This window comes from Carlito syrichta, unplaced genomic scaffold (genome assembly GCF_000164805.1).
Source record: "Carlito syrichta isolate Samal-C Ts95f unplaced genomic scaffold, Tarsius_syrichta-2.0.1 Scaffold312129, whole genome shotgun sequence".
Lineage (NCBI taxonomy): Eukaryota > Metazoa > Chordata > Mammalia > Primates > Tarsiidae > Carlito > Carlito syrichta.
In genome coordinates this window covers 156,780-180,408 of record NW_007256225.1, presented here as the reverse complement: position 1 = coordinate 180,408, position 23,629 = coordinate 156,780, and the positions used below count along the sequence as shown (strand labels likewise).

General features: G+C 46.2%; 1 protein-coding gene and 1 pseudogene across 2 annotated transcripts in view; both read left to right on the top strand.

Annotated features, from left to right (window-relative positions):
- PSEN1 (presenilin 1) overlaps window positions 1–14,827 on the top strand; it is a 70,593-nt gene extending 55,766 nt beyond the window's left edge. For both annotated transcript variants that reach the window (XM_021718361.1, XM_008069585.2), the window contains 4 exons: window positions 1,703–1,789; window positions 5,242–5,415; window positions 13,141–13,259; window positions 14,672–14,827. In XM_021718361.1, the coding sequence (XP_021574036.1) occupies window positions 1,703–1,789; window positions 5,242–5,415; window positions 13,141–13,259; window positions 14,672–14,827 (536 nt within the window). The remainder of the gene's footprint in view (window positions 1–1,702; window positions 1,790–5,241; window positions 5,416–13,140; window positions 13,260–14,671) is intronic.
- A 5,470-nt stretch (window positions 14,828–20,297) lies between these two features.
- LOC103272105 lies at window positions 20,298–21,301 on the top strand (annotated as a pseudogene).
- Window positions 21,302–23,629: the final 2,328 nt, after the last annotated feature.

Below are 23,629 nucleotides of genomic sequence, written 5' to 3'. Positions count from 1 at the left end.
GTGGCTCAAGCCTGTAATCTCAGCATTTTGGGAGGTGGAGGCAAGAGGATTATCTGAGCCCAGGGGTTCAAGACCAGCCTGGGCAACTTGGTGAGACCTTGTCTCTACAATAAATCAAAAAATTAGCTGTGCATGGTAGTGTGCTCCTGTAGTTCCAGCTACCTGGAAGGCTGAGGTGGAAGGATCGCCTGAACCCAGCAAGTTAAGGCTGCGGTGACCATGAGCATGCCACTGCACTCCAGCCTGGGTGACAGAGTGAGACTCCAACTCAAAAAAAGACAAAAGAGTTAGTGCACATGCTGTCCTGTTAGCTGTTACCAAACTCCCTTCCAGGGAGGGCATACCATTTGCCTTTCCTACTGCAACACACAGGAGAGAGAAGCACTATTTTAATGTATGTACATCATTTCCTAACTAAGATGTAGTAGAGAGGTGTATGTATCTAGTTCTATAGGGACAGGTGGGTACGTGTGTAGACAGGGCATGGAAGCGGCCAGTTGACTGTCCCCTTTATGTTTCTTGCTTTTAACTTTTTTTTTTAGTTTGGAGTCTCACTCTGTCCAGGCTGGAGTTCAGTTGCATGCTCATAGCCACTGCAGCCTCAACCTGCTGGGCTCAGGTGATCCTTCTGCTTCAGCCTTCCAAGTAGCTGGAACTAAAGGCGTGTGTCACCACACCCAGCTAATTTTTTGATTTTATTGTAGAGATGAGCTCTCGCCATGTGGCCCAGTCTGGTCTGGAATCCCTGGGCTCAGGTAATCCTCATTTCAGCCTCCCAAAGTGCTGGGATTACAAGCATGAGCCACCACACACAGCCTTTTGTAAAATCCCATGTTTAAAGCATGGTTTAGGATTACTGAACATTCTAAAAGGGAGACATTATATGAAGGAAATTTACTCTATACATCTTCAGGGCTGTAGTCACCATCTGAGCCTTTTGTGAGCTGCAATTTGTCCTTGAATTTAGTTCCAATAAGTAATTATCATCAGTGAATTCAGCTGTTTAGGACATTCAACTAGTCCAGCTATTGTTTCCATGGCATCTTGCTACCTGAACCGTTTCCCTTCTGATACTTTCCAGGCCTGCAAATGATGAGGAATGGTTTTGTGACAGAAACTATGGTTTGAATTGCTTCTATCTTCTAAGAGTTGAGGAATAACAATATAAATAGTAAAGGAAGCTCTGCAGTAAACATTCCACTTCAGGGTGTTTTCTTTTATCTGCTAAAACCAGAGAATCTTTTATTACTCTTAACATGATTACTTCAGGCCGGGCTTGGTAGCTCAGCCTGTAATCCCAGCGCTTTGGGAGGCCAAGGTGAGAGGAGCCTGAGCCCATGGGTTTGAGACCCACCCGGGCAACTTGGCGAGACTTCGTCTCTACAATAAATAAAAAATTGCTGGGCTAATTTTTGGTAGTGCACGCCTGTAGTTCTGGCTACTTGGAAGGCTGAGGCAGAAGACTCGCTGGAGCCCATCAGGTCAAGTCTGTGGTGGCCGGAAGCGTACCACTGCACTCTAGTCTGGGTGACAGAGTGAGACTCCAACTCAAAAAAGAAAATAAAAAAACATGATTACTTCAGGTGTTACAGGCAGCGTTAGAAGGTTGGTGTTTCGCATGGAAAGAGTGTAGCCGTTCCGGTCTCAGCAGACGCTTTCCTCCTGTCTCCTGTGCTAACCTGGGATTTTATCTTTCTCATAGCAACAATGGTGTGGCTGGTGAATATGGCAGAAGGAGACCCAGAAGCCCAAAGAAGGGTGTCCAAAAGCTCCAAGTATAACACAGAAAGTAAGTGACTTGTATTTGGTAATTACCTGGTTTTTCAGGTCATTGATATCTCATATGCTAACAGTGAGTTATGGCTATGAACTCCTTTGAAGCTGTCTTGAAAACTGTGGTAGTGTCCAGTAACTACACAGATAAATATTTATGGAGTTCAAATACTCCAAACCCAACAATACTGTGATAGCTTGTGAGGTTAAGATTTCTGCCATTCAATATATAATGCCAGTATGAAAAGGTTCAAGTTGAAGCTATGATTTTTTTTAGTCAGGGTCTCTCGCTGTTTCCCAGGCTAAAGTGCAGTGGCATGATCATGACTCACCACAGCCTCCAACTCCTGGGCTCAAGTGATCCTCTCACCTCAGCCTCCTGAGTAGCTGGGACGTGCCTGGCTAATTTTAAAATTTTATGTAGAGACAGGGTCTCAATATGTTACCCAGGCTGGTCTCAAGATCCTGGGCTCAAGTGATCTTCTTGCTTTGGCCTCCTGAAGTGCTGGGCTTATAGATGTGAGCCACTGTGCCCAGCTGAGGCTGTGATTTTAAAAACAAAAAGCAAAACAAACTCTCTCCAAACATGTAAAAATGAGAACCTCTAAACATGGCTAGAGTAGCTTAAATATAATTTGACTTGAAATGTGGTAATTTTTATATTGTGATAAAATATTCTAGGCATTTATGACTTTTGGAAGAAGATACTATTGACTTAGGATAAGCCAGGTGTGGTGGTGTGTGTCTGTGGTCTCAGCTGCTCTGGATTCTGAGGTGAGGGAATCACTTGAGCTTAGGAATTTAAGACCAACCTGAGCAACATAATAAAAACCCCATATCAAAAATAATAATGACCACAGTAATGACTTAGGATGAGAGAGTGAAAGACCTATTACGGATACTAACGACGATGTTAAGGAGACCACAAGTTAGAAGTTGTTATTAGAAAGAGTTGAGGTATAGCGGTATCAATAGTAAAGAAAGGAAGCTCTTTCTTTTTTTTTTTTTTAAAGAAAGGACTAATGTATGAGATAGCTTAAAAACACAGTCAGAATAAAGATTGGTGAGGAAAAAAGCCCTTAACTGAGTTCTGATTGTCAAGAAAGGAGAAGTCTGTGTTTATAGAGGCGAGAAAATGACAGCTTTCACATTTGGGTTACTGCAAGGGGGACACCTTCAACCAGGAAGTGTCTCTTCAGGACCCACTGATGCCAGGCCTCATTCTGCAGGAGTAAGGCACAGCATAGGGGTCACTGGACCATGGGAGGCCTGGTGGAAAAGCAGGAGGTAGATTGGAAACCATGCTGCAAGCCTGGTGCCTTTGCTAACCTGTGTTGAACTAAAGAAAATTAAAAGATGAATTGTCTCCGAGTGAGTATATGTGTATATGAGTGTGCATGAGTGTGTTTGGAATGTCAGGGTTTTATTCTTTGGACAAATGTTGATTGAACACTTGTGTGCCCAGTACTTTACTAGGTACTGAGGACACGGCACTGAGCAAGGCATCACCTGTCCTCATGGAGCTTGTAATCAATTTGGGGAGATAGACATTCAATAAATAATTATGTAGGTAATTCATACAGTTATTATAAGTACCATAAAGAAGTAGAGATTGCTGTGGAAGTTTATAGAAGGGGAATTTTATGTCTTCTGGAAAATCAAAAAGGGCTTCCCTGAAGAGGTGAGGGATAGACGTTGGCCCCTGAGGAGTGGAGGAAGAGCTTTCCAGAAGGGAAACATGGCAAGGGCTTTGAAGTGAGAAGGCTGGAAGAAATGTGGGGCTCCTCAGTAAGTGACTGCTGTGTTTTGGGGGAGGCAGTTCTTCATTGTGCAGGACTTCCCTCACACTGCAAGACCTTTAGCATTCCTGCCTCAACCACCACATGCCAATGGTAGCTTTGAGGCCTTGAGATAACCAAAGCCTTGTCCATCCTAGTTTTTCCCAGATGCCTCTGGAAGGGAAGTGCTGTTCCTTGTTGAAAACCACTGTGGTGCTGGGCTCAGTGGGTCAGCCTATAATCCCAGCACTTTGGGAGACAGAGGCAAGAGGATTGCCTTACCTTAGGTGTTCAAGACCAGCCTGAGCAACATGGCAAGACTGTCTCTACAACAAATAAAAAACTTAGCAGGTGTGGTAGCGCATGCCTGAGTTCTAGCTACTGGGAGGGCTGTGGCAGAAGGATCACTTAAGCCCAGGAGCTCTAGGCTACAATGGCTATGAGCGTGCCACTGCACTCCTGCCTGGGCAACAGAGTGAGATGCCAACTCAAACAAAAAAAGAAAAAGAATACAAAGTGACCACCACAGGATTGACTGGGGTATCCTGGGCAAGGCCAAGCCAGAGACCCTGACACACACAAGTGTTGCCATTCCCAGTGAATCTTATTCTGCTCTGAGCTTGTTAAAGGAGGTGAAGAGCACTTTAAGCTTCACTTGTGCATTTCGATTACTTCTTTTTTTTTTTCAAGTTGGAATCTCATTCTGTTCCCCAGGCTGGAGTGCAGTGACACGCTTATGGCCACCGCAACCTTGACCTGCTGGGTTCAGGCGATCCTCCTCAGCCTTCCAAGTAGCTGGAACTACAGGCATGCACCACCATGCCAAGCTAATTTTTTGATTTATTGTAGAGATGAGGTCTCACTTAGTTGCCCAGGCTAGTCTCAAACCCATGAGCTCAGGTAATCCTCTCACCTCGGCCTCTCAAAGTGCTGGGATTATAGGCGTGAGCCACCACACCCGGCTCAATTACTTTTAATGTATGGAAGTTTCTCAAGACTCACCAAGCTCACCATTTTTAATTATATTGATATTCATTACAATGAAACGACTGACTAGTGAAGAGATTCACGCCCTTCCACTCCCAGCCCTCAGAATGAAGGCGCTTGTATAATTTAGTTCCTAAAACCAGTATGAATTCTGGTGGTTAGGAAGTTTTCAGCTGTTGAGGACAGGAACGCTTAAATCATGGTCTTAAATGGAGAAGATGTGTATTCCCAGGTGACAGAGGCCAGGGGTCGGCACTCGAAACCTGTGGACGTGTTTGAGGTGGGTGCTTTCCATCTCCTGCTCTGCTGTGGGTAGCATCTACACTTGGTCCTCAGCCCACAGCTCCTCATGGCCACAGGAACTGTGACTCCAGGCATCACATGTAGCTAAGACAGATCTAAGGACAAGAGATCTGTTTGTTTCCTCCTTCAATCACTTCACGTAATCTCCCCAGCTTCCCAGCAGACCTTGCCTTGCCATTTGTTGGTTCATGCTCACACTGTAGAGCTTTCTGGGGAAGAGGTATGGTGGGGTTCTCGTGCTTGCTTGACTTGACTGGGATTTAGAGGAGCCACACACAGGCACCACTGCAGCCTGCCTTTGTGATATACGACCAGCTATCCTAGTTTTTGTGTACTTTTCTTAAAGGCTTTAAGCAATATAGCTAAAGATTAGAGATGTACTCTCCACTTTCTTTTAAAGGCACAGAAAGGGAGTCACATGACACTGTTGCAGAGAATGATGATGGCGGCTTCAGTGAAGAGTGGGAAGCTCAGAGGGACAGCCAGCTGGGGCCTCACCAGTCGACGCCCGAGTCGCGGGCGGCTGTCCAGGAACTCTCCAGCAGCATCCTGGCTGGAGAAGACCCGGAAGAAAGTATGTGTATTTCTGTACTTTGCAAAGTCATGAATTCCCAGAGGTGGCTACCTTAACAGCCTCCCCAAGGGTGAAATGAATTGAGAGAGCTACAGTCTAATTCTAAGTGACATAGAGTGTTGAGTGGGAAACATCAATAATAGTTGGAGCTTTTGTTATAATTTTGTTAATAGAGCAGATTCTGCCCTTCAGTTTTTTTATTTTTATTTTTTAGTTAGCTCTTTACAGCCTGAACTTTTTGGCACTTATTTTATTTATTTGTTCTTTTTAATTTTTCGGTCAGGGTCTCATTCTTTCATCCAGACTGGAGTGAATGCAGTGGTACAGCCACAGCTCACCCAGGCTAGTCTCGAGCTCCTGGGCTCAAGCAATCCTCCTGCCTCCGCCTCCCAAAGTGCTGAGATTACAGGCGTGAGCCACCATGCCTGGTCTGGCACTTATTTTATTTTATATATATATATATTTTTTGAGTTGGAGTCTCACTCTGTTGCTGGAGTGCAGTGGCCACTCCCGGCCACCGCAGCCTCGCCTGCTGGGCTCCGGTGATCCTTCCGCCTCAGCCTTCCAAGTACCCGGAATTACAGATGCGCACTACCACGCCCGGCTGATTTTTTGATTTATTGTAGAGATGAAGTCTCGTTGCCCAGGCGGGCCTCGAACCCACGGGCTCAGGCAATCCACTCACCTCAGCCTCCCAAAGGCGCGGGATTACAGGCTGAACCACCGAGCCCGGCATATTTTATATTTTGTTTATTTATTTATTTGAGTTGGAGTCTGACTCCGTCACCCAGACTGGAGTGCAGTGGCACACTCACGGCCACCCCAGCGTCAACCTGCTGGGCTCTGGCGATCCTTCTGCCTCAGTCTTCCGGGTAGCTGGAACTACAGGCGTGTGCTTCCACACCTGGCTAATTTTTGACTTATTGTAGAGACAAGGTCCCACCAAATTGCCCAAGCTAGTTGCGAGCCCATGGACTCAGGCAATATACTTGCCTTGGCCTCCCAGAGTGCTAGGATTACAGGCTGAACCAACAAGCCTGGCCTTTTTTTTTTTTTTGAGTTTGGATTCTCACTCTGTCGCCCAGACTGGAGTGCAGTGGCCACTCCCGGCCACCGCAGCCTCGACCTGCTGGGCTCCGGTGATCCTTCTGCCTCAGCCTTCCAAGTAGCCGGAATTACAGGCATGCGCTACCATGCCTGGCTGATTTTTTGATTTATTATAGAGATGAGGTCTCGCTGCCCAGGCGGGTCTCGAACCCACGGGCTCAGGCAATCCACTCACCTCAGCCTACCAAAGGCGCTGGATTACAGGCTGAGCCATGGAGCCCGGCTAGCCCGGCCTATTTTACTTAATGTTTGAGTCAGAGTCTATCTCTGTCACCCAGGCTGGAATGCAGTGGTGTGCTCATGGCTACTGCAGCCTTGACCTACTGGGCTCATGTGATCCTTCCGCCTCAGCCTTCCAAGTAGCTGGAACTACAGGCACATGCCACCATGTTCTGCTAATTTTTTTTTTTTTGATTTATTGTAGAGATGAGGCCTCACCAAGTTGCCCAGGCTGGTCTCTTACTCATGGGCCCTGGCAATCCTCTCGCCTCGGCCTTCCGAAGTGCTGGGATTATAGGCGTGAGCCACCATGCCTGGCTTGGCACTTATTTTTTATAAAGTAAACGATTTTTTAAAAAAAGTATTATTCTGGCCAGGTTGCACAGAGATCTGGATTTGCATGAGACAACCTTTTGCATCGTTATTCCTTTGTTGGCAAGCACTCTATTAATTTCAAAGAAAATCAGAGGAAGTTAGGATATTGGCAGAAGTGCAAGTATTTCTTTTTCTTTTTTTGAGTTGGAGTCTCACTCTGTTGCCCAGGCTAGAGTGTAGTGGCATGCTCACAGCCACCACAGCCTCGACTTGTTGGGCTCAAGTGATCCTTCCACCTCAACCTTCTAAGTAGCTGGAACTACATGCACACACCACCTTGCCTGCCTAATGTTTTGGATTTATTATAGAGACGAGGTCTCACCAAGTTGCCCAGGCTGGTCTTGAAGCCCTAGGCTCCAATAGTCCTTTTGCCTTAGCCTCCCAAAGAGCTGGGATTACAGGCTTCAGCCATCACATCCAGCCAAAAAGCAAGTATTTCTTTGACATCTAAGATATGTTGCTCGTGAAGATTTAAGTGAGCACCTAAACCTTCCATTAAAACTCCTTGGCTAGGGCTCAGTCATCTCTCTAGTTAGTCTTAGTTAGAGATGTGGTTTACTGAACAAGAGATTAGCATATTTTGTGATGAACTAACCTGTAGTTTTCTTATTTTCAAAATAGTGTAAGTCAATTAAAATATTACAAGAATACTAAGTAGCTTTAAAAAAAACACTCAGATTCTGTAGCTTCTTGAGTCATTCATTACTAGTTTTACAACCTTGACACTTTCCTTCAGTTTGAGCAGAATAATTTAGTTTGCTCCAGTCTTAATTGAGTTGGAACTTTCCCTGGCCACGTCCAGGACTCTGCTGCTTGGTGAGTTTTTCCGACGTCAGCCCTGCCAAGCCTGTGCCTGTCTCGCTCTTGGGGAGCTAGATGTGCCTCCCACTTCTACACCAGACTTTTGCCTGCCTTCACTGGTGTTTTTCTGTTCTCACAGTCACTGCCATGATGAGGCTGCCTGTCCTGTCAGTCTCTTTCGCACCAAGGTGCCCCAGGAAAAAGGAAAGACAGAACATCATTGTGAAGCAGAACAGCTGCTAATTTTTTCTTGGTGGCTTTTTCAGTGTGAAGGTTCCCTCTCCTGAAGGAATTCTTCCCCTCTTCACTGCCAACTATTTTTTTGTTGTTGTTTTTTTAAAGGAAACTCAAGTATTGTCCCCCTTAGCTTAGAGTCAGTGTTTTCTTTATCTGGGGCCAGCATGAAATGATAATTGACATTCTTCCTTACCTTAGCATCCAGCATGTACATTCCAATTTATGACTGCCTTTATGTGTTAAACCAAACTTGGGGTTTTCTACAAGAAAATCTGAGTTTACACTGGAATCCAGTTTCTGGTATTTTTTTGTTTTTTATTTTTTAGAAACGATCTTGTTCTGTGGCCTGGGCTGGATGGCAGGCGAGTGATCACTGTTCACCGCAGCCGTGACCTCCTGGGCTCAGGTGATCCTCCTACCTCAGTCTTCAAGTAGCTGGGACTACACACACATGCCACCACACCCAGCTGATTTTAAAATTTTTGAGTTGAGGTCTCATTTGTTGTCCCAGCTGTGTATGGTGGCATGATCACAGTTCACCACAGCCTCAAACTCCTGGCTCAAGTGATCCTCTTGCCTCAGCCTCTCAAGTAGCTAGAACCATAGGTGAACACCACCATGCCTGACTCATTTTTTTTTGTAGAGACGAGATCTTGCCATGTTGCCTAGGCTGGCCTCGAACTCCTGGACTCAAGCAATCCTGCTGCCTCGGCCTCCCAAAGTGCTGGGATTACAGATATGAGCCACCATGCCCAGCCTAGAATTTGGTTTCTACAAGACAAGAGGAAGCCCCAAAAAATCCCAGAATTAATATATTAAAAATTGTGTATTTATTCTTACATGTTTAAACTCCAGTCACCTTCAAAGTACTCTCCGTTTGATGCAATACACCTATTGAGATGTTTTTTCCCACTGCTCAAAACAGTTTTGGAACTCAGCAATTTTGATGCCTTTTAGTGGTTCTGTCGTTTTTTCTCTTCCACATTGGCAAAACATTTCCCTTTGAGGACTTTTTTCATCTGGGAAAACCAAAAAAAATCATTCAGTGTAAGATTGGGTGAATAGGGAGGTTGGGGCATGGGAGTCATGCTGTTTTGGGTCAGCACTCTGCACAGTGTAGGCAGGTGTGTTCATAAATCACCCATCATGAAATGGGCAAATACACTGAAAGAATCTAAAAAAAAAGAAAATTCACTGAAGCTGAACACAGCCTGTCATAACAACACTATCTGGTACACTGATCCACTGGGTTTCTAGAACACTTACCTAACCAGGAAAACCTGTATTACAAAGGGGCCTGACCACCAAAAGAAAATTCCAGTGTTTTTGGGGTCCCCCCTCGAATGTCTTCCAAAGCAGTTTTTTTAATCACTGTTTAACCAGAAAGCCAAATAACATTTTAAGTTAGAAATATAAAACATTTTGGTTCGTGATGTAGGCAGTTGGTCTTCTCGTGAATTCCAGGATACACTTCCCACAGATAACTTGCCAATAATGGGTTCTTTCTAAGTATACTGGATAGATTTGCAAGTTTATTATCTGCGAAGTGAAATTAGCCTGTCATTTCCAGGAGTGGAAACTTGACTCAGAGACTTTTCTTCTATAGCCCAGGGACATGGAGGGAGATGGATTTTGCTAGTTTCTTCAAGTGGAAGAAGGGATTTTAGTAGTAGAAAGGTAAAATAATTGCAGGCAGTTTTTAATATGTTTATATTTATTAAAAAGATAATAGGAAATATGTTATTATATTTATATTAGGTATATATGATGCTGCTAGAAGTAAGGTATTTTTTGTTTGTTTGTTTGTTTTGTTTTGTTTTTTGAGTTGGAGTCTCACTCTGTCACCCAGACTGGAGTGCAGTGGCTGCTGCCAGCCACCGCAGCCTCGACCTGCTAGGCTCTGGCTATCCTTCTTCCTCAGCCTTCCAAGTAGCTGGAACTACAGGCGTGCACTACCACACCCGGCTCATTTTGATTTATTGTAGAGATGAGGTCTTGCCAAGTTAGCCAGGCGGGTCTTGAACCCGTGGGCTCAGGCAATCCACTCACCTCAGCCTCCCAAAGGCGTAGGATTACAGGCTGAGCCACTGAGCCCAGCTTGTTTCTTGTTTTTTTTAAAGACAGAATCTTGCTCTGTCACCTACACTCTGTCAGGCTGGAGTGTAGTGGTATGTTCTGCAGCTTCAAATGCCTGGGCTCAAGGGATCCTCCTGCCTCGGCCTCCCAAGTAGCTGAGACTGTAGGCATGCCAACATGCCCAGGTAATTTTGTAATTTTTTGTAGAGAGGGAGCCTTCACTGTGTTGCCCAGGTTGGTCTCAAACGCCTTGTCTCAAGCGATTATCCTGCCTTGGCCTCCCAGAGTGCTTGGATTACAGGCATGAGCCACCACACCCAGCCAGAAATAGTTTAAAGAAATCTTATAATTAAAGTGAATATAGGGTCAGGTGCAGTGGCTCACGCCTGTAATTCCAGCACTTTGGGAAGCCAAGGCAATAGGATTACTGAAGCTCAGGAATTTGAGAACAGCTAAGCAACATAGTGAGACCTCGTCCCTACAAAAGAAATTTAAAAATTAGCCAGATGTGGTGGTGTGTGCCTATAGTCCCAGTTACTCAGGAGGCTGAGGTGGAAGGATACCTGGTCCCTGGAAGTAGAGGCTGTGGTGAGCCACAATCATACCACTGAACTCCAGCCTGAGTGACAGAGAGACCCAGATTTAAAAACACACACACACAATTAAGAAAAGAGATATCTGTACACTCATGTTCATAGCAGCACTATTCACAATAGCGAAAAGGTAGAAGCAACCCTGGTCTTTATCCACAAAAGAATGGGTAAATGCAACGTGTTATATACGTATCATGAGATGTTAACCAGTCTTAAAAAGGAAGAACCTTCATTCTGATACATGATACAGCATAGATGAGCCTTGGGGACCTTTTGCTCAGTGAATTAAGCCAGTCACAAAAAGACAATATATATTCCACCTATGTCACAGTAGTCAAACTCACAAAGATAGAAAGTTGCCGGAGTCCCGCTCCAGCAGAATTCAGAGATTCCTAAAGGTGGAAATGGTGTTGGTGATTGTGAGAGAAAGAGGGAAAGAGAGGGAGAGAAAGAGACTTGGACTACTGTTCAGATTTGAGCAAAAGACCACCTTTTATTGAGTGTTAACAGTGGGCTTTTATACTCACATGCCTTTCACATGAACACAAAGCCAGGTATGTGAGGGGCGTCCCCCATCCACCAGATGTGCTTTTAGGTATGAGGAAGAAAATCCCATAACAGACTAACCTTAATCCATGACTGACTTATCCTATAAACCCTTTTCATCCTATGCTGATTTATACTAATACCAAGTTAAACAAGTTCTATAGAAACTTAAATACTTACTTTACAACCTAAAGCGACCCATCCCAGAATGTTTGGAATGTGGCCCAGTCCAAAGTTAACAGTGGGCTACCTGCAAGTAACCTAGCCGCATTCTTTCAACAAAATGGCTGTTTAAACTTATATTTCTAAAACTATATTCTACAATTTACATCTTACTCAACTTCAATAAATCCTAAAATCATGACCCAGAAGCCTGTGACCAATACTAAGGCTCTTAGATGTGACCCGAGTTTGAATTGTAAGTTGTGTGAAAGCCAAAACTGCAGTTTGTGGAAGAATGGGAACAATGAGCTTCTAAAGTTAGCTTCTGTTCGTCCCGGTCTCAGAGTTTTTGTTTGAGCTTACAGAGTTTATGTTTGAGCTTACAGGAGCCTTTTCTGGTTATAGTACTAAGTAGAAATGGGGAAGAAATGGGGTCAACAGCTCCAGAATGCATCCTAGTGGTCTTGGGGTCAACGGCCCTTCCTAATCCCTAACGCTCAGTGGGCCTCCTTGGCTGGCTCCCAACAGAAAGTAGAATGAAGACTGCCAGGAGTTAAGGGCAGGAGGGAATGAAAAATCCTTTTTTAATGAGTCCAGAGGTTCAGTTTTGCAGGATGAAAAGAGTTCTGTGAGTGGATAATGGTGATGGTTATACAATACAAATGTACCTAATGCTCATTTCAAAAGGGTAAAAATGGTGAACTTTATGTTATGGATACTTTACCACAATTTAAAAAGTGTTTTTAGAAAGACACCATCAAGAAACAAAATAAGTTACAGCTGAGAGAAAATACTAGCAAAGCATACTGAAGTCCTGTCAAAGTGCTTGTATATAGGGCATATACAAAATGCTTTCAACAACGGGAAAATGCTTGACTAGTCATTTCACTGGAGAAGAAACATAATGGCTAATAAGCACATGAAAAGATGTTCAATGTCACTAATCAGAATAAATAGACCAACAGTGCCAAGTGTTCATGAGGGTGTGGAGACCAGAGAGACCAGAGCCCTCTGTAGCCGGTGGGAATGTCAGTGTAGAAAACAATTTGTCATTTACTAAAAATCAAAACCTAAACTTACCATGTAGCCCAGCAGTACACTCCTAGGAATCTTCCCAGTAGAAGTGAGCACAGCCTGTCCCCATAGAGGTGCATACATGAAGGTTCATAGCAGCAATATTTGTAGTAGCCAGAAACAGAAAATAGTCCAGATGTCCCTCAGCTGGCGAATGGATAGGCAAAACTTAGCATGTCCTTATGATGGAAAACTGTTCAGCTCTAAAAAGGGTCTGACTTCAGACACATGAACCTGAACAACAGTGCATTAAATGAGAGACACCAGCCGCATGCCGTGCAAGTCCATTTGTGTACAGCGTCTAGAGAAGGTGCATAGAGTAGGGAGAGAGATGAGCAGCTGGTGAGGCCGGTGTAATGTGTTGTTGGAATCCCTGTGGGCTGGGATGTGCAGCTTTACACTTTTTCACAGTCATTGAATCGCCCTCTTAGAATGGGTAAATTTTAGGAGATAAACCACATCTCACTGAACCTGTTTACAGAAAGCTCATAAGATGATACCTGTCTCATCACATCTCGTGATCTCTCCTTTTTAGGGGGAGTAAAACTTGGACTGGGAGATTTCATTTTCTACAGTGTTTTGGTTGGTAAAGCCTCGGCAACAGCTAGTGGAGACTGGAACACAACTATAGCCTGTTTTGTAGCCATCTTAATTGTAAGTATGCACTAATGAAAGTGTGTCAGAACTCTATCCCTTAAGACAGTTCTGTTTTAACCCCAGGCGTGTAAGTGTCTAACTTGCCTAAAAAACTGTTTATACACACGGGTAGTTGGGCTTCTCCTCAGTAGTGATGGACACAGGCCACACATTAGTCACCTGGGAGCTTGCGGTACCGAGCTCTGCCCTGAGACATTATTTAATCTGTTTTAATTGTGTAGTTTTTGAACACTCCCCAGGAAGTTCTGGTAAGTCCTTCTGGTTGATAACTCCTGCTGCAAGCCCAGCCACTCATTCAGATGAAATGGACTCTGCAGGGTCGGTGTTGGGGGTAGGCAGGTCCTCACTCAGTCCCTGGACTTATCTCAAGAGCTTCGGGTGTTGCATCTGAAGACACCCATAGCATAGTCACTTTAGGCAGCAGGTACACATGAGGGAAGCACCCCTCCATAAGTCTTGTTCTCAGACCCTCAGCATGAACCCTGAAACTTTCAATATTCACTTCAGGAAACAACCCAGAAAATGTCACACTACTGTTTTCACAAGGATGTGAGGTTTGCATGTATGGTATGTGAGTGAGTTTAGATTTACGCATTTATTTTGTGGTTACTTTGTGATTTATCATGATAATGTAACAAGTTAGAATGTTCATGTATTCTGTTTCTTTTTTGAGGTTTTCTGGATCTGAAAGTATTTATTGGCTTTTTGTATCTTTTAAGAGGAAATTTACTTATTCTGAATAAACAAATGTGCACACCCTCCAGGCTTATAGTCAGTGTCTAACTACCCAGTAACTGGGTAGCAGTGAACTGTATTACATGGCTGCTTCTGCTCTCAAGGAAGCAACATGCTTCTTGCAGTCAAGCTTTGGGAGCCATCTGTCCTGTCAGCACCTCTCTGTCCCACACAGCATGAAGAATGCTCTTTACCTCTGGGACTGTAGCAAGTCAAACGAAAGTCACAGAGGCCAAAGCAATATTTAACATAAAAATTTCAGTATTAGTTAATTTTGGTTTTCAAAAATAGTTTTATTTATTTTCAGATGTTTTTTAAGAGATGAGGTCTCGCTATGTTTCCCAGGCTGGACTTGAACTCCTGGGCTTAAAGGATCCTCCCACCTCTACATCCTGAGCTGCAGGGACCACAGGTGCTGATGATTAATTCAGATTCTGCTGCTTTCCTAGATTGAGGGAATAAAATATCAGTGTGAACTCTGTGCAGCAAAGAAAGATAAATGTTATCTCCTTTTTATCAAGGATCTACATTATATTTCATGACTCTTCTTTCAGATATAGTAAAACATTTGTTCTAAAATGTAACCCCAAGAAAAGGGTTCACTTAACTGGTGAAAACCAGCCTTGTTCTGCTGGAGACATCCTCGTGACTGCCTGTGCCTGGTCTCCCTGCAGGGCTTGTGCCTTACGCTGCTCCTCCTCGCCATCTTCAAAAAGGCCCTGCCAGCCCTCCCGATCTCCATCACCTTTGGGCTTGTTTTCTACTTTGCCACGGATTATCTCGTCCAGCCTTTCATGGACCAGCTGGCGTTCCACCAGTTTTACATCTAGCGTGCGGGCCATGGTAGTCCACAGGTGTCTCCCTTGGCTGCAGTGAACCTGGGCATACCAGGGTGACTCTTCCTGTCTGCGTCCAACAGACGAGACTCCCACTAGACTCTGTGTCCCCTTCCCTATTTTCTTGACCATGTGCACTGTTGAATGTTGAAGGAGGTGTCCCTGGAAAACGGTTTTTAACATCTTCATCATGGTGGTCAGTGTCCCTGGGTACAGAAGCCATCAGGTTTGAGGGACACAACATGGATGTGATGCTGAGAAGTACTGTGCTCCCTGGACAGCATGGCCTCGTCCCAACACTGCAGACGCTGCTGTGGTAGGGGGTAAAGTGGTGGCTCGTGCTAAACAGAACCCTTCATCTGAACTGCATGTTGAAAGTCAGCCCAGCCCATCTGTGTTAGCTGAGCTCTGACTTGTTGGGAGGTGCTGTGTGGACCGCAGCTGCCAGCCGCATGTGGAGGAGGTTCCGGCTTTCGCTACAGGTGTCTCTGCTGCAGACTAATAGCTTCTCAGTAAGACTTTGTTCTCCACTTTGGGTCATTGGGTGTGTAGGCTGCGTTGACAGTTTTCTTCCTCAAACCCTGAAACTCAACCATCTGTGGTTGTCATTTCTTCCCAGTTCACTCTGAGCTGAGCTGAGGTTACTTTATCCTAAGAGTGCTAACCTTAGGTTCCACATTCAGGCATTTCTGGGACAGTTGCTCATCCTTTCCCATCACCCTTAGGCAAATTCTGGATTTTCACCAAATTCCCAATTTGAGACCCACCTGCAGGTTTGCTTGCTCCAGATATCTCCTCTGTCCCATCCTCTCCTCTACAGAAGGTAACCTGTGGGGATGGCAGCCCTATAATCCCAGAGCTTTCTCTCTGTGGTGCAGAGAATGTTACAAGCCGGTGCTGTCAGCCCTGCAGTCCCAAAGATAGTGCCGCTCGAGAAGAGTAAACAGCTGGCAGAGCACTGGCTGTCCTGGTTTCCTTTTTTTCTTGCTGCAACCCATCATCTCCAGCAGTAGGTCCAAACTCAACTAATGGCCAAAAGCTGGTGGTATATAAGTTTCTGATTTAGTTGTATCAACACAGAGTAAGAGCTTGGAGAAAGCCATGATTTCACACGGGAGCCGTGGAAAAGCCAGGATTGGAAGAAGGGGCCTACAGGGCCAAGGACAGGCAGACAGGGGATGGGAGAGGAGCCCCAGGTTGTTCTCGGGACCACAGACTCACTGGCCACTGCCTTTCCTCTCAGTGACCTCTGGAGAGCAGGTCAGCAGAGAGGCCGTGGTCTCCTGGAGTTCAGGCTCTGTGTGTTTGGTCCGACAGCACAGGCGCCCTCAGCCTGTGGGCCAGACACCTCCATGAAGCCTTGCAGGGTCCTTGGCCATAGGGCTCAGACTGTCAGCATTTGTGATCTTGCTGCTGAAGAGGGCTGTTTTATCATGTGCTGGCTGTTTTCTCTCCCAGCCTGTCACATGGTCCAGTGGGATGGGGGGGTCTCTGGGGGAGTCTAGCACGTTGTTTTCTGTCTTGGATGTTGCTTCTGGGAACCTCACTTGAGGAGTCATGTGCTAGTGCTGCCTGAGTGCAGGCAGATGTGGGCTTGTATCAGGCACTGGGCAAGAGAAGAAAGGACTCTGCAGAGAAAGCGGATCTCCTACTTGCAGGCTCTGGGCCTCACATTATTTTTCCACGTAGCCCCTGTGTCCAAGATCCCTTTTTTCCTCTCGGACATGAGTGTATTATCCTCCAGAAGCTGCACACCCAGAAACCACGTGCGAATCAATGTGTTCCTGAAACAGTCCTTCCCTGGGGCAGTCTGTCAGTGTGGAGACCCTGAGCGTTTGTCTTCCATAACAGCTTTCCCTCCTTAGAGGGTGGGGAGGGGTTAGTTTCCCCTGTGTAGAAGGGTGGCAGTTGTTTTGTCTCTCTCTGCAAGCTTGACCCACATCTCAGTCACATTATAAAACAGTGTACAGAGAACCTGTCTTCTTTCTTTTTTTTTTAGGGACAAGGTCTTGCTACGTTGCCCAGGCTGGACACAAACTCCTGGGCTTAAGTGATCCTCCTGCCTTGGCCTCTTGAGTTACTGGGCCAACAGTCCATCTTATTTCCTTAAATCACTGATCTCAGACACCGAACTTTTTCTTCAAACATTCCTTAAATCACCTCAGGATGTTTCATCGTAAATAATCAAAATGCTATCTTCACCATGGAAAGTAGACTGTCACTGGAGAGAATAGTAGCAGTCTCCCATGGGATTTGCCTTCACACACACACACACACACACACACACACACACACACACACACACACACAAGAGAGAATGGCTTTGGAGTCAGGAAACACGAGCAGCAGTGTGACCAGCCATGCCAGCTGCTTAATAAGGAAAAGACAGGAGGAAGGACAGTAGCCACGAGAGGCCTGAGTCTGACCAGCCTGCAGGATAATGGGCTGTGTCGCTACAATGCCTGTGTTTGATTCTCATTAGGTTGGTGTCACAGCTCTCACTCTAAATGACTAAATTTCTCTATCAGAAAAAATGGAGAAAGGGAAGTTTTCCAAGTAACTGGGAAGGAAACAGTCACAAGTCAGGAATGTAATGATTTCACTACAGAAGCAACAACCAAGGAGTCAGTGTTTACACTTTGAGACTCCTGGGGCCCCATTTTTTTAAAGTGTCCCAGTGTCCCTCTGATTTTAAAAATCTTCCTTTCATATAAAATACCCAAGCATAATGTTTGGAACTTGTTTTTGTTTTGTTTTGTTTTGTTTTGTTTGAGTCGGGGTCTTACTTTGTTGCTCAGACTGGAGTGCAGTGGCATGATCATGGCTCACCATAGCCTCAACCTCCTGGGCTCAAGCAGTTCCTCCTGCTTTCAGCCTCTCGAGTAGCTGGGACTATAGGTGCACACCACCACACCCAGCTAATTTTTATAAGTTTTGTAGAGACGAGTTCTTGCTATGTTGCCTAGGCTGATCTCAAACTCCTAGGCTCAAGCAATCGCCTGCCTCGGCCTCCCAGAGTGCTGGGATTACAGGCGCGAGCACTCATATACCCAGCCATAGTACTTGTTCTTTACTTGGTCTCAGACTTAATATGTGTCTTCTAGAGCATCATAGTAGAATGTGAAATCTGAGTTAAACTACCAAATGGTGTCTGCCAGGGCTCGATGGCTGTGGGAAGCTGTGCCTTCAAACACCAGTACCTGGCTGGTGTATCTGATCATTCGTGATCTAACCCTGGAAGAAAAAGAGCCCAGAAGCCACCATGAAAAGATCTATTCGGCCAGGCATGGTGGCTCAAGGGAGTAATCCCAGCACTTTGGGAGGCTGAGGTGAGAGGACTGCCTGAGCCCACAGGTTCGAGACCAGCCAGGGCAACTTGGCAAGACCTCATCTCTACAATAAATCAAAAAAATTAGCCAGGGGTGGTAGTGCGTGCCTGCAGTTCCATCTACTTGGAAGGCTGAGGCAGAAGGATCACCTGAGCCCAGCAGGCCGACATTGGGTTAGCCATGAGCATGCCACTGAACTCCAGTCTGGGCAACAGAGTGAGAGTGCAACTCAAAAAAAAAAAAATCTGTTTGATGTCTTCCACATTTCAGGTGTGTGCTGGTGTTAAAGTACAGCGTAAGAATACAGCTGTAGTCTTATCTTCTTCCATATGACATCTCTAAAACATTGGGTATTTGTCAATAACCACTTTTCATGGTTACTTTTGCTGATAAATTAATGGTATAAAGGTGACTCAATTCTTTCGAAACCAGTTTTTCCAGCAAAGTACTCCTTTTTCTTCCTTTTTTTTTTTTTTTTTTTTAAATTTTGACTTATTGTAGAGATGAGGTCTCGCCAAGTTGCCCAGGCTGGTCTCAAACTCCAGCACTTTGGGAGACTGAGGATTACCTGAGTGCAGGGGTTCGAGACCAACGTGGGCAACCTGGTGAGACCTTGTCTCTACAATAAGTAATAAATAAATAAATAGCTGGGCATGGTGGCACTCACCTGTAGTTCCAGCTACTTGGAAGGCTGAGACAGAAGGATCACCTGAGCCCAGCAGGTCGAGGCTGGGATAGCCATGAACATGCCATTGCACTCCAGCCTGGGTGACAGAGTGAGACTCCAACTCAAAAAAAAAAAAAAAAGAAAAAAAAGAAAGTCTTAGCCAGGCGCAGTCGCTCATGCCTATAATCCCAGCACTTTGGAAGGCCAAGGCAGGATGACTGCCTGGACCCAGGAGTTTGAGACCCAGCAGGGCAACATTGTGGGATCTTGTCTCTGCAAAAAGAAAAAAAAATGTTTCACCTCCAGGGCATTCTGAGCACTGAATTTAGAAAGGGACTTGAAAATCAGACATTTGCCTGGGAGTGGAAATAATATATCATTATATGTTGGAGCCCAGAAGCTGTCCTTGGGACCTTTTCACCTTTTTTAAGCTGCCCAAACACAAGGGATTAAACACTCTGGCTTCAGCCCTTCTCAGTGCTTATTGAAACCACTGGCCAGAGTGTCCCATTGAGGCCACCAAGGCTCCTGCTCATCTGTACATGATGATGGAACAGCCCTCTCCTAGGAAACTCTCAGATGTGCACACTGAAAAGCACCTGGTGCTGAAAGGAACCCCTTTCTTGAACATCAAAGCCATCTCCCAGGGCCTTGGGTAGCAAGGCCCCCTTATGGGATGCCAAGTCCACCCTGGGCCCTGGATGAGGTACTGGTGTTTTCGCTTGGTCTGTGTGGCAGGAAAGAGTCTCAGAAAGTGCTTTTCCTTTTGAAATACGTAATTGCTGAAACTAGGTGGCTTCAGACCAAGTGCACTGGTAGCAGCACAGGCCTGTCTTTGGCACTGTTGGAGGTTCCAGAGGAGGGTTTCGGCCGGGTCCCTGGCTTCTGCTTCAGTGGATGCCACTTCATATGTTATTCAGGCCGACTGTGAACGCATCGTATACATGTCTGTCATGCAGTTTTGATAGACGATTGCAGATTTTCCTGTATTTGTCAGATTAATAAAGACTGCATGAGCCCAGCTGAGCTGGGTTTTCTTACCTGATGAAGGTACCTTGATGTGTAACTTGAGAACTGTCTAGCGGTTACCAGGAAACACTGTAGAAACAGAAGCGCACTGCTGATGTTCTTCACTCAGCATTAAGTGGTGTGGCTGACCGCACTTCAGAAGGGTGCGGCATTAAATTTGTTCCTGGGAGGCTGAGGTGGCCGTGGCGGTGCGGTGGGCCCAGTCCCAGCGCGGTCCGGCTGTCCCCAGCACGGACCCTGTTCCCCTGCACCCTGCTCTGGCTTCAACCACGGCGCGCGGCAGCGGCCCACGCATGGCGGCAGGGAGAGGTGAGTGTGCTCACGGGCTTGTCCCGGGTCTCGGCCGCTTGGTTGCCCCCAGAGCTGGCTGCCTCAGAGGGCTCCTCACGGCCCGTACCCATGCGCGCCCGGAGTGTCCTGTGCTGGCTGCCAGATGAACAACAGCAGCAGTAAGGGCTCCAACAACAGCAACCCAGCGGCTGAAGTAGGACTACCTTCGCATCAAGAAGGACCCTGTGCCTTACATCTGTGCCGAGCCCTTCAAACATTCTTGAATGGTACTATGTCATCCGAGGCCCCGAGATGTCCCCTTATGAAGGGGGCTATTATGGAAAACTAATTTTTCCCAGAGAATTTCCTTTTAAACCTCCTAGTATTTATATGATAACTCCCAGTGGAAGATTTAAGTGCAACACCAGGCTGTGTCTTTCCATCACAACTTTCCACCCGGACACGTGGAACCCAGCCTGGTCCCTCTCCACCATCCTGACAGGGCTGCTGGAAAAGGGTACCACCCTGGACGGTATAGAGACATCAGACTTCACGAAAAGACAGCTGGTAGCGCAGAGTTCAGCATTTAACTTAAAATCTTTTGTGAATTGTTTCCTGAAGTCGTGGAGGAAATTAAACAAGAACAGAAAGCACAAGATGAACTCAGTAGCAGACCCCAGGCTCTCCCCTTGCCAGATGTGGTTCCTGATGGGGAGATGCACCACAGCCCGAATGGGGTCCCGTTCCTGCATGGGCATGCGCCAGGGGCCCACCCCAACCTCGCTGGGCTCCAGCAGGACAACTGGCACCAAGGACTCCTGGGCGGGGCCCTGGTGAACTTGTTTGTTATAGTCGGGTTTGCAGCCTTCGTCTATACGGTCAAGTATGTGCTGAGGAGCATTGCACAGGAATGAGGCACAGCAGGACCTGTGGTTGCTGCTGAGGGATGCCAGGCATGAACCTGACATGGGCAGGCTAGACATGCTGCCAAACACGAGCGGACCTGCTGGACTCCTGTGTGTAGCCTGTTAACAGGAAAGCAGTAACCGAAATGCACAGTTCGGATGTGGGGAGACTCGGGACTCTAAGCCCCTCTTCCGGCCTGGTGTTGGGGCTGGTGGGCCATCTCCCGTATTGTCGTTGGACCTGTTTTAGTAAACTTGTTTTTCATTTTGTTAGATTTGATCACTTAAAAATATAAAACCCAATGCCTATCAAAAAAAAATTTGTTCCTACAAAGCCTCAAGACAACTATTCTTAACTTCTGGTTTCTGAAAAATATTCTTTCACATGAATGTAAATACTGTCAAACTATAAGCCTACAGGACATGTATGTTGAGATACAATGCAGATATTTCATGTGCTAGAAGATTATCTTAAAAAGTAATCAGTCAGGCATGGTGGCTCAGCCTGTAATTCTAGCACTTTGGGAGGCTGAGGTGAGAGGATAGATAGCCTGAGCCTGTGGATTCAAGACCAGCCTGGGCAACTTGGTGAGACCTCATCTCTACGATAAATCACAAAAACTAGCTGGGCGTGGTGGCATGTGTCTGTAGTTCCAGCTATTTGGAAGGCTGAGGCAGAAGGAAGCCCAGCAGGTCGAGACCGTGGTGACCGTGAGCGTGCCTCTGCACTCCTCCAGCCTGGACAACAAGAGTGAGACTCCAAATCAAAAAAAAGAAATTATCATGTGGTCATACTTCTGGAGAAAAGTAACATTACCTTTATTGACCAGGTAGAGCATAGAATGTTCTCTCACTCCATCCCCAAACTCCACAAAGCTGCTAGTTTCTGAATAGTGAAAAACATATACAATGTTGGGAATGATTGCCCAGACATAATCTGATGGGCTGTGAGGGCAGCCTGACTTTGACATCAGTCACTACATTGGCATCCAGCATTGGCTCGACTGATCTCTCAGCTCTGGCATGTGTCCCCTTCCGCCCTCACTGCTCCGTGTACATCTTTCCTGAAGCTGTGTGCTCAGTCAGCAGACGACCATCCCCACTAGAGGAGGATCGTCCTTCAGTCAAGGGTATCCAAGTGGCTGTGCTGCCTCCCTAGAGCCTCCAGACAGGCTCTCAAAAAGTAAGTTTGTGGAAGCGCCACAGTTGGCTGTTATCTTCAGAAGGAGCAGACAGGCATATACTGATACAGGTACCGGATATGGGGCATGTTCCTTCCTACCTTGGGAGTTGGAGGCATTGAGCATTCACAGGTCTTGGAGCAGCAGCATCACTATCATCTGCCACAGGCATGTCAGATGGGTCCATGTCATCTGGGAAAGGCTCTTGACAAGAATGACCTTGGGCAGGGCTGAGGAGTGAGGGGCAGTAAGGCAGGGCTTTCTACATCACTAGGGAGTCCAGGGCTTTCAATAAGCCCATTCCACACCACTCTCTCTGTGACCCTTCTGTGTTGGGTGGGAGGCAGGGAGGCTCTGGGCGCATGTGACTACGTGCTCAGGCATGCAGGTGCAGTGTTGACAGCGTCAGTTGAACAGGAATGCAGAGTACAGGGGAGGCTGACGAAAGAGGAGGCTTAGAGTCAGAATTTTCTCCAGAAACCAAGTATGGAAAGAAGGGAAGAGACTGAGTTGGCCAAGAAAGCAAAGAGCATGTACTAAAAGCAAAATCAGGATGGAAGAAGTATGGGGAGACACCCAAGGATGACAGGCTTTTGAGTAAAGTTGTCCATATTTACTTAGAATAGACCTCCATTATTGGTGGCTTGCAGTGGGTGACATCAACCCATCGAGGATGACGACCTGACCAACCACAGGGCCTTTCAGCACGTGGAGTCTCCAGTGCTCAGTGGAGGTGACCTCTCATGTGGGTTGTCCTGGGCCTGGGGTACTGTGTCCCCTAAAGGGGATGGGGCGTGAGCTTCAGGAGCTGGATCTGCTGGGATCCTAATTCTTGGTGATACACTTGCTGTTTCTGCTTTTTCTTGTTTTCTAAAATTGTTCTAATTATGTTGGATTTGATGTAGACTGTATATAACCCAAGGTCAGATTCTCGTACAAAAGAGGAAATGTACCCTTATAGAGTGTACCCGCAGCGTGCCCACAGTGGGCCTGCAGGTAAGCCTCTGACTGGATAGTTCTCAGGCAGTAGACTTAGGGGTAGGCGTACACATGTGACTTCAGGGTGGACACAACACCTGGAGCCAGGTAAGCATAGCCACGCAACACACAAGCACCCGAGTTTGAGCAGGTGCTTGCAGGGCAGCACGTCTTCCACATGGCAGCTGTCACCTCTCGGTCCTGATGAGGACACTGTGGAGAGGTTTGTGGAATTTTATTCTGCGCTTGAGTTTTCAAAGATTTTGTCTACCAAGAGGCTGTGACTTTGCAGGTAACAATCGACTTTTCTATTTACTTGTCAGATTTATTTACATATGTCATTAAACAGCACTGAGCTTGTCTAGTGAGGTGAGAGTTTGAAAGTATGTGGGCTGCGTGTATGATGTGTGAATTCATGTATGATTCACTTCCACTTC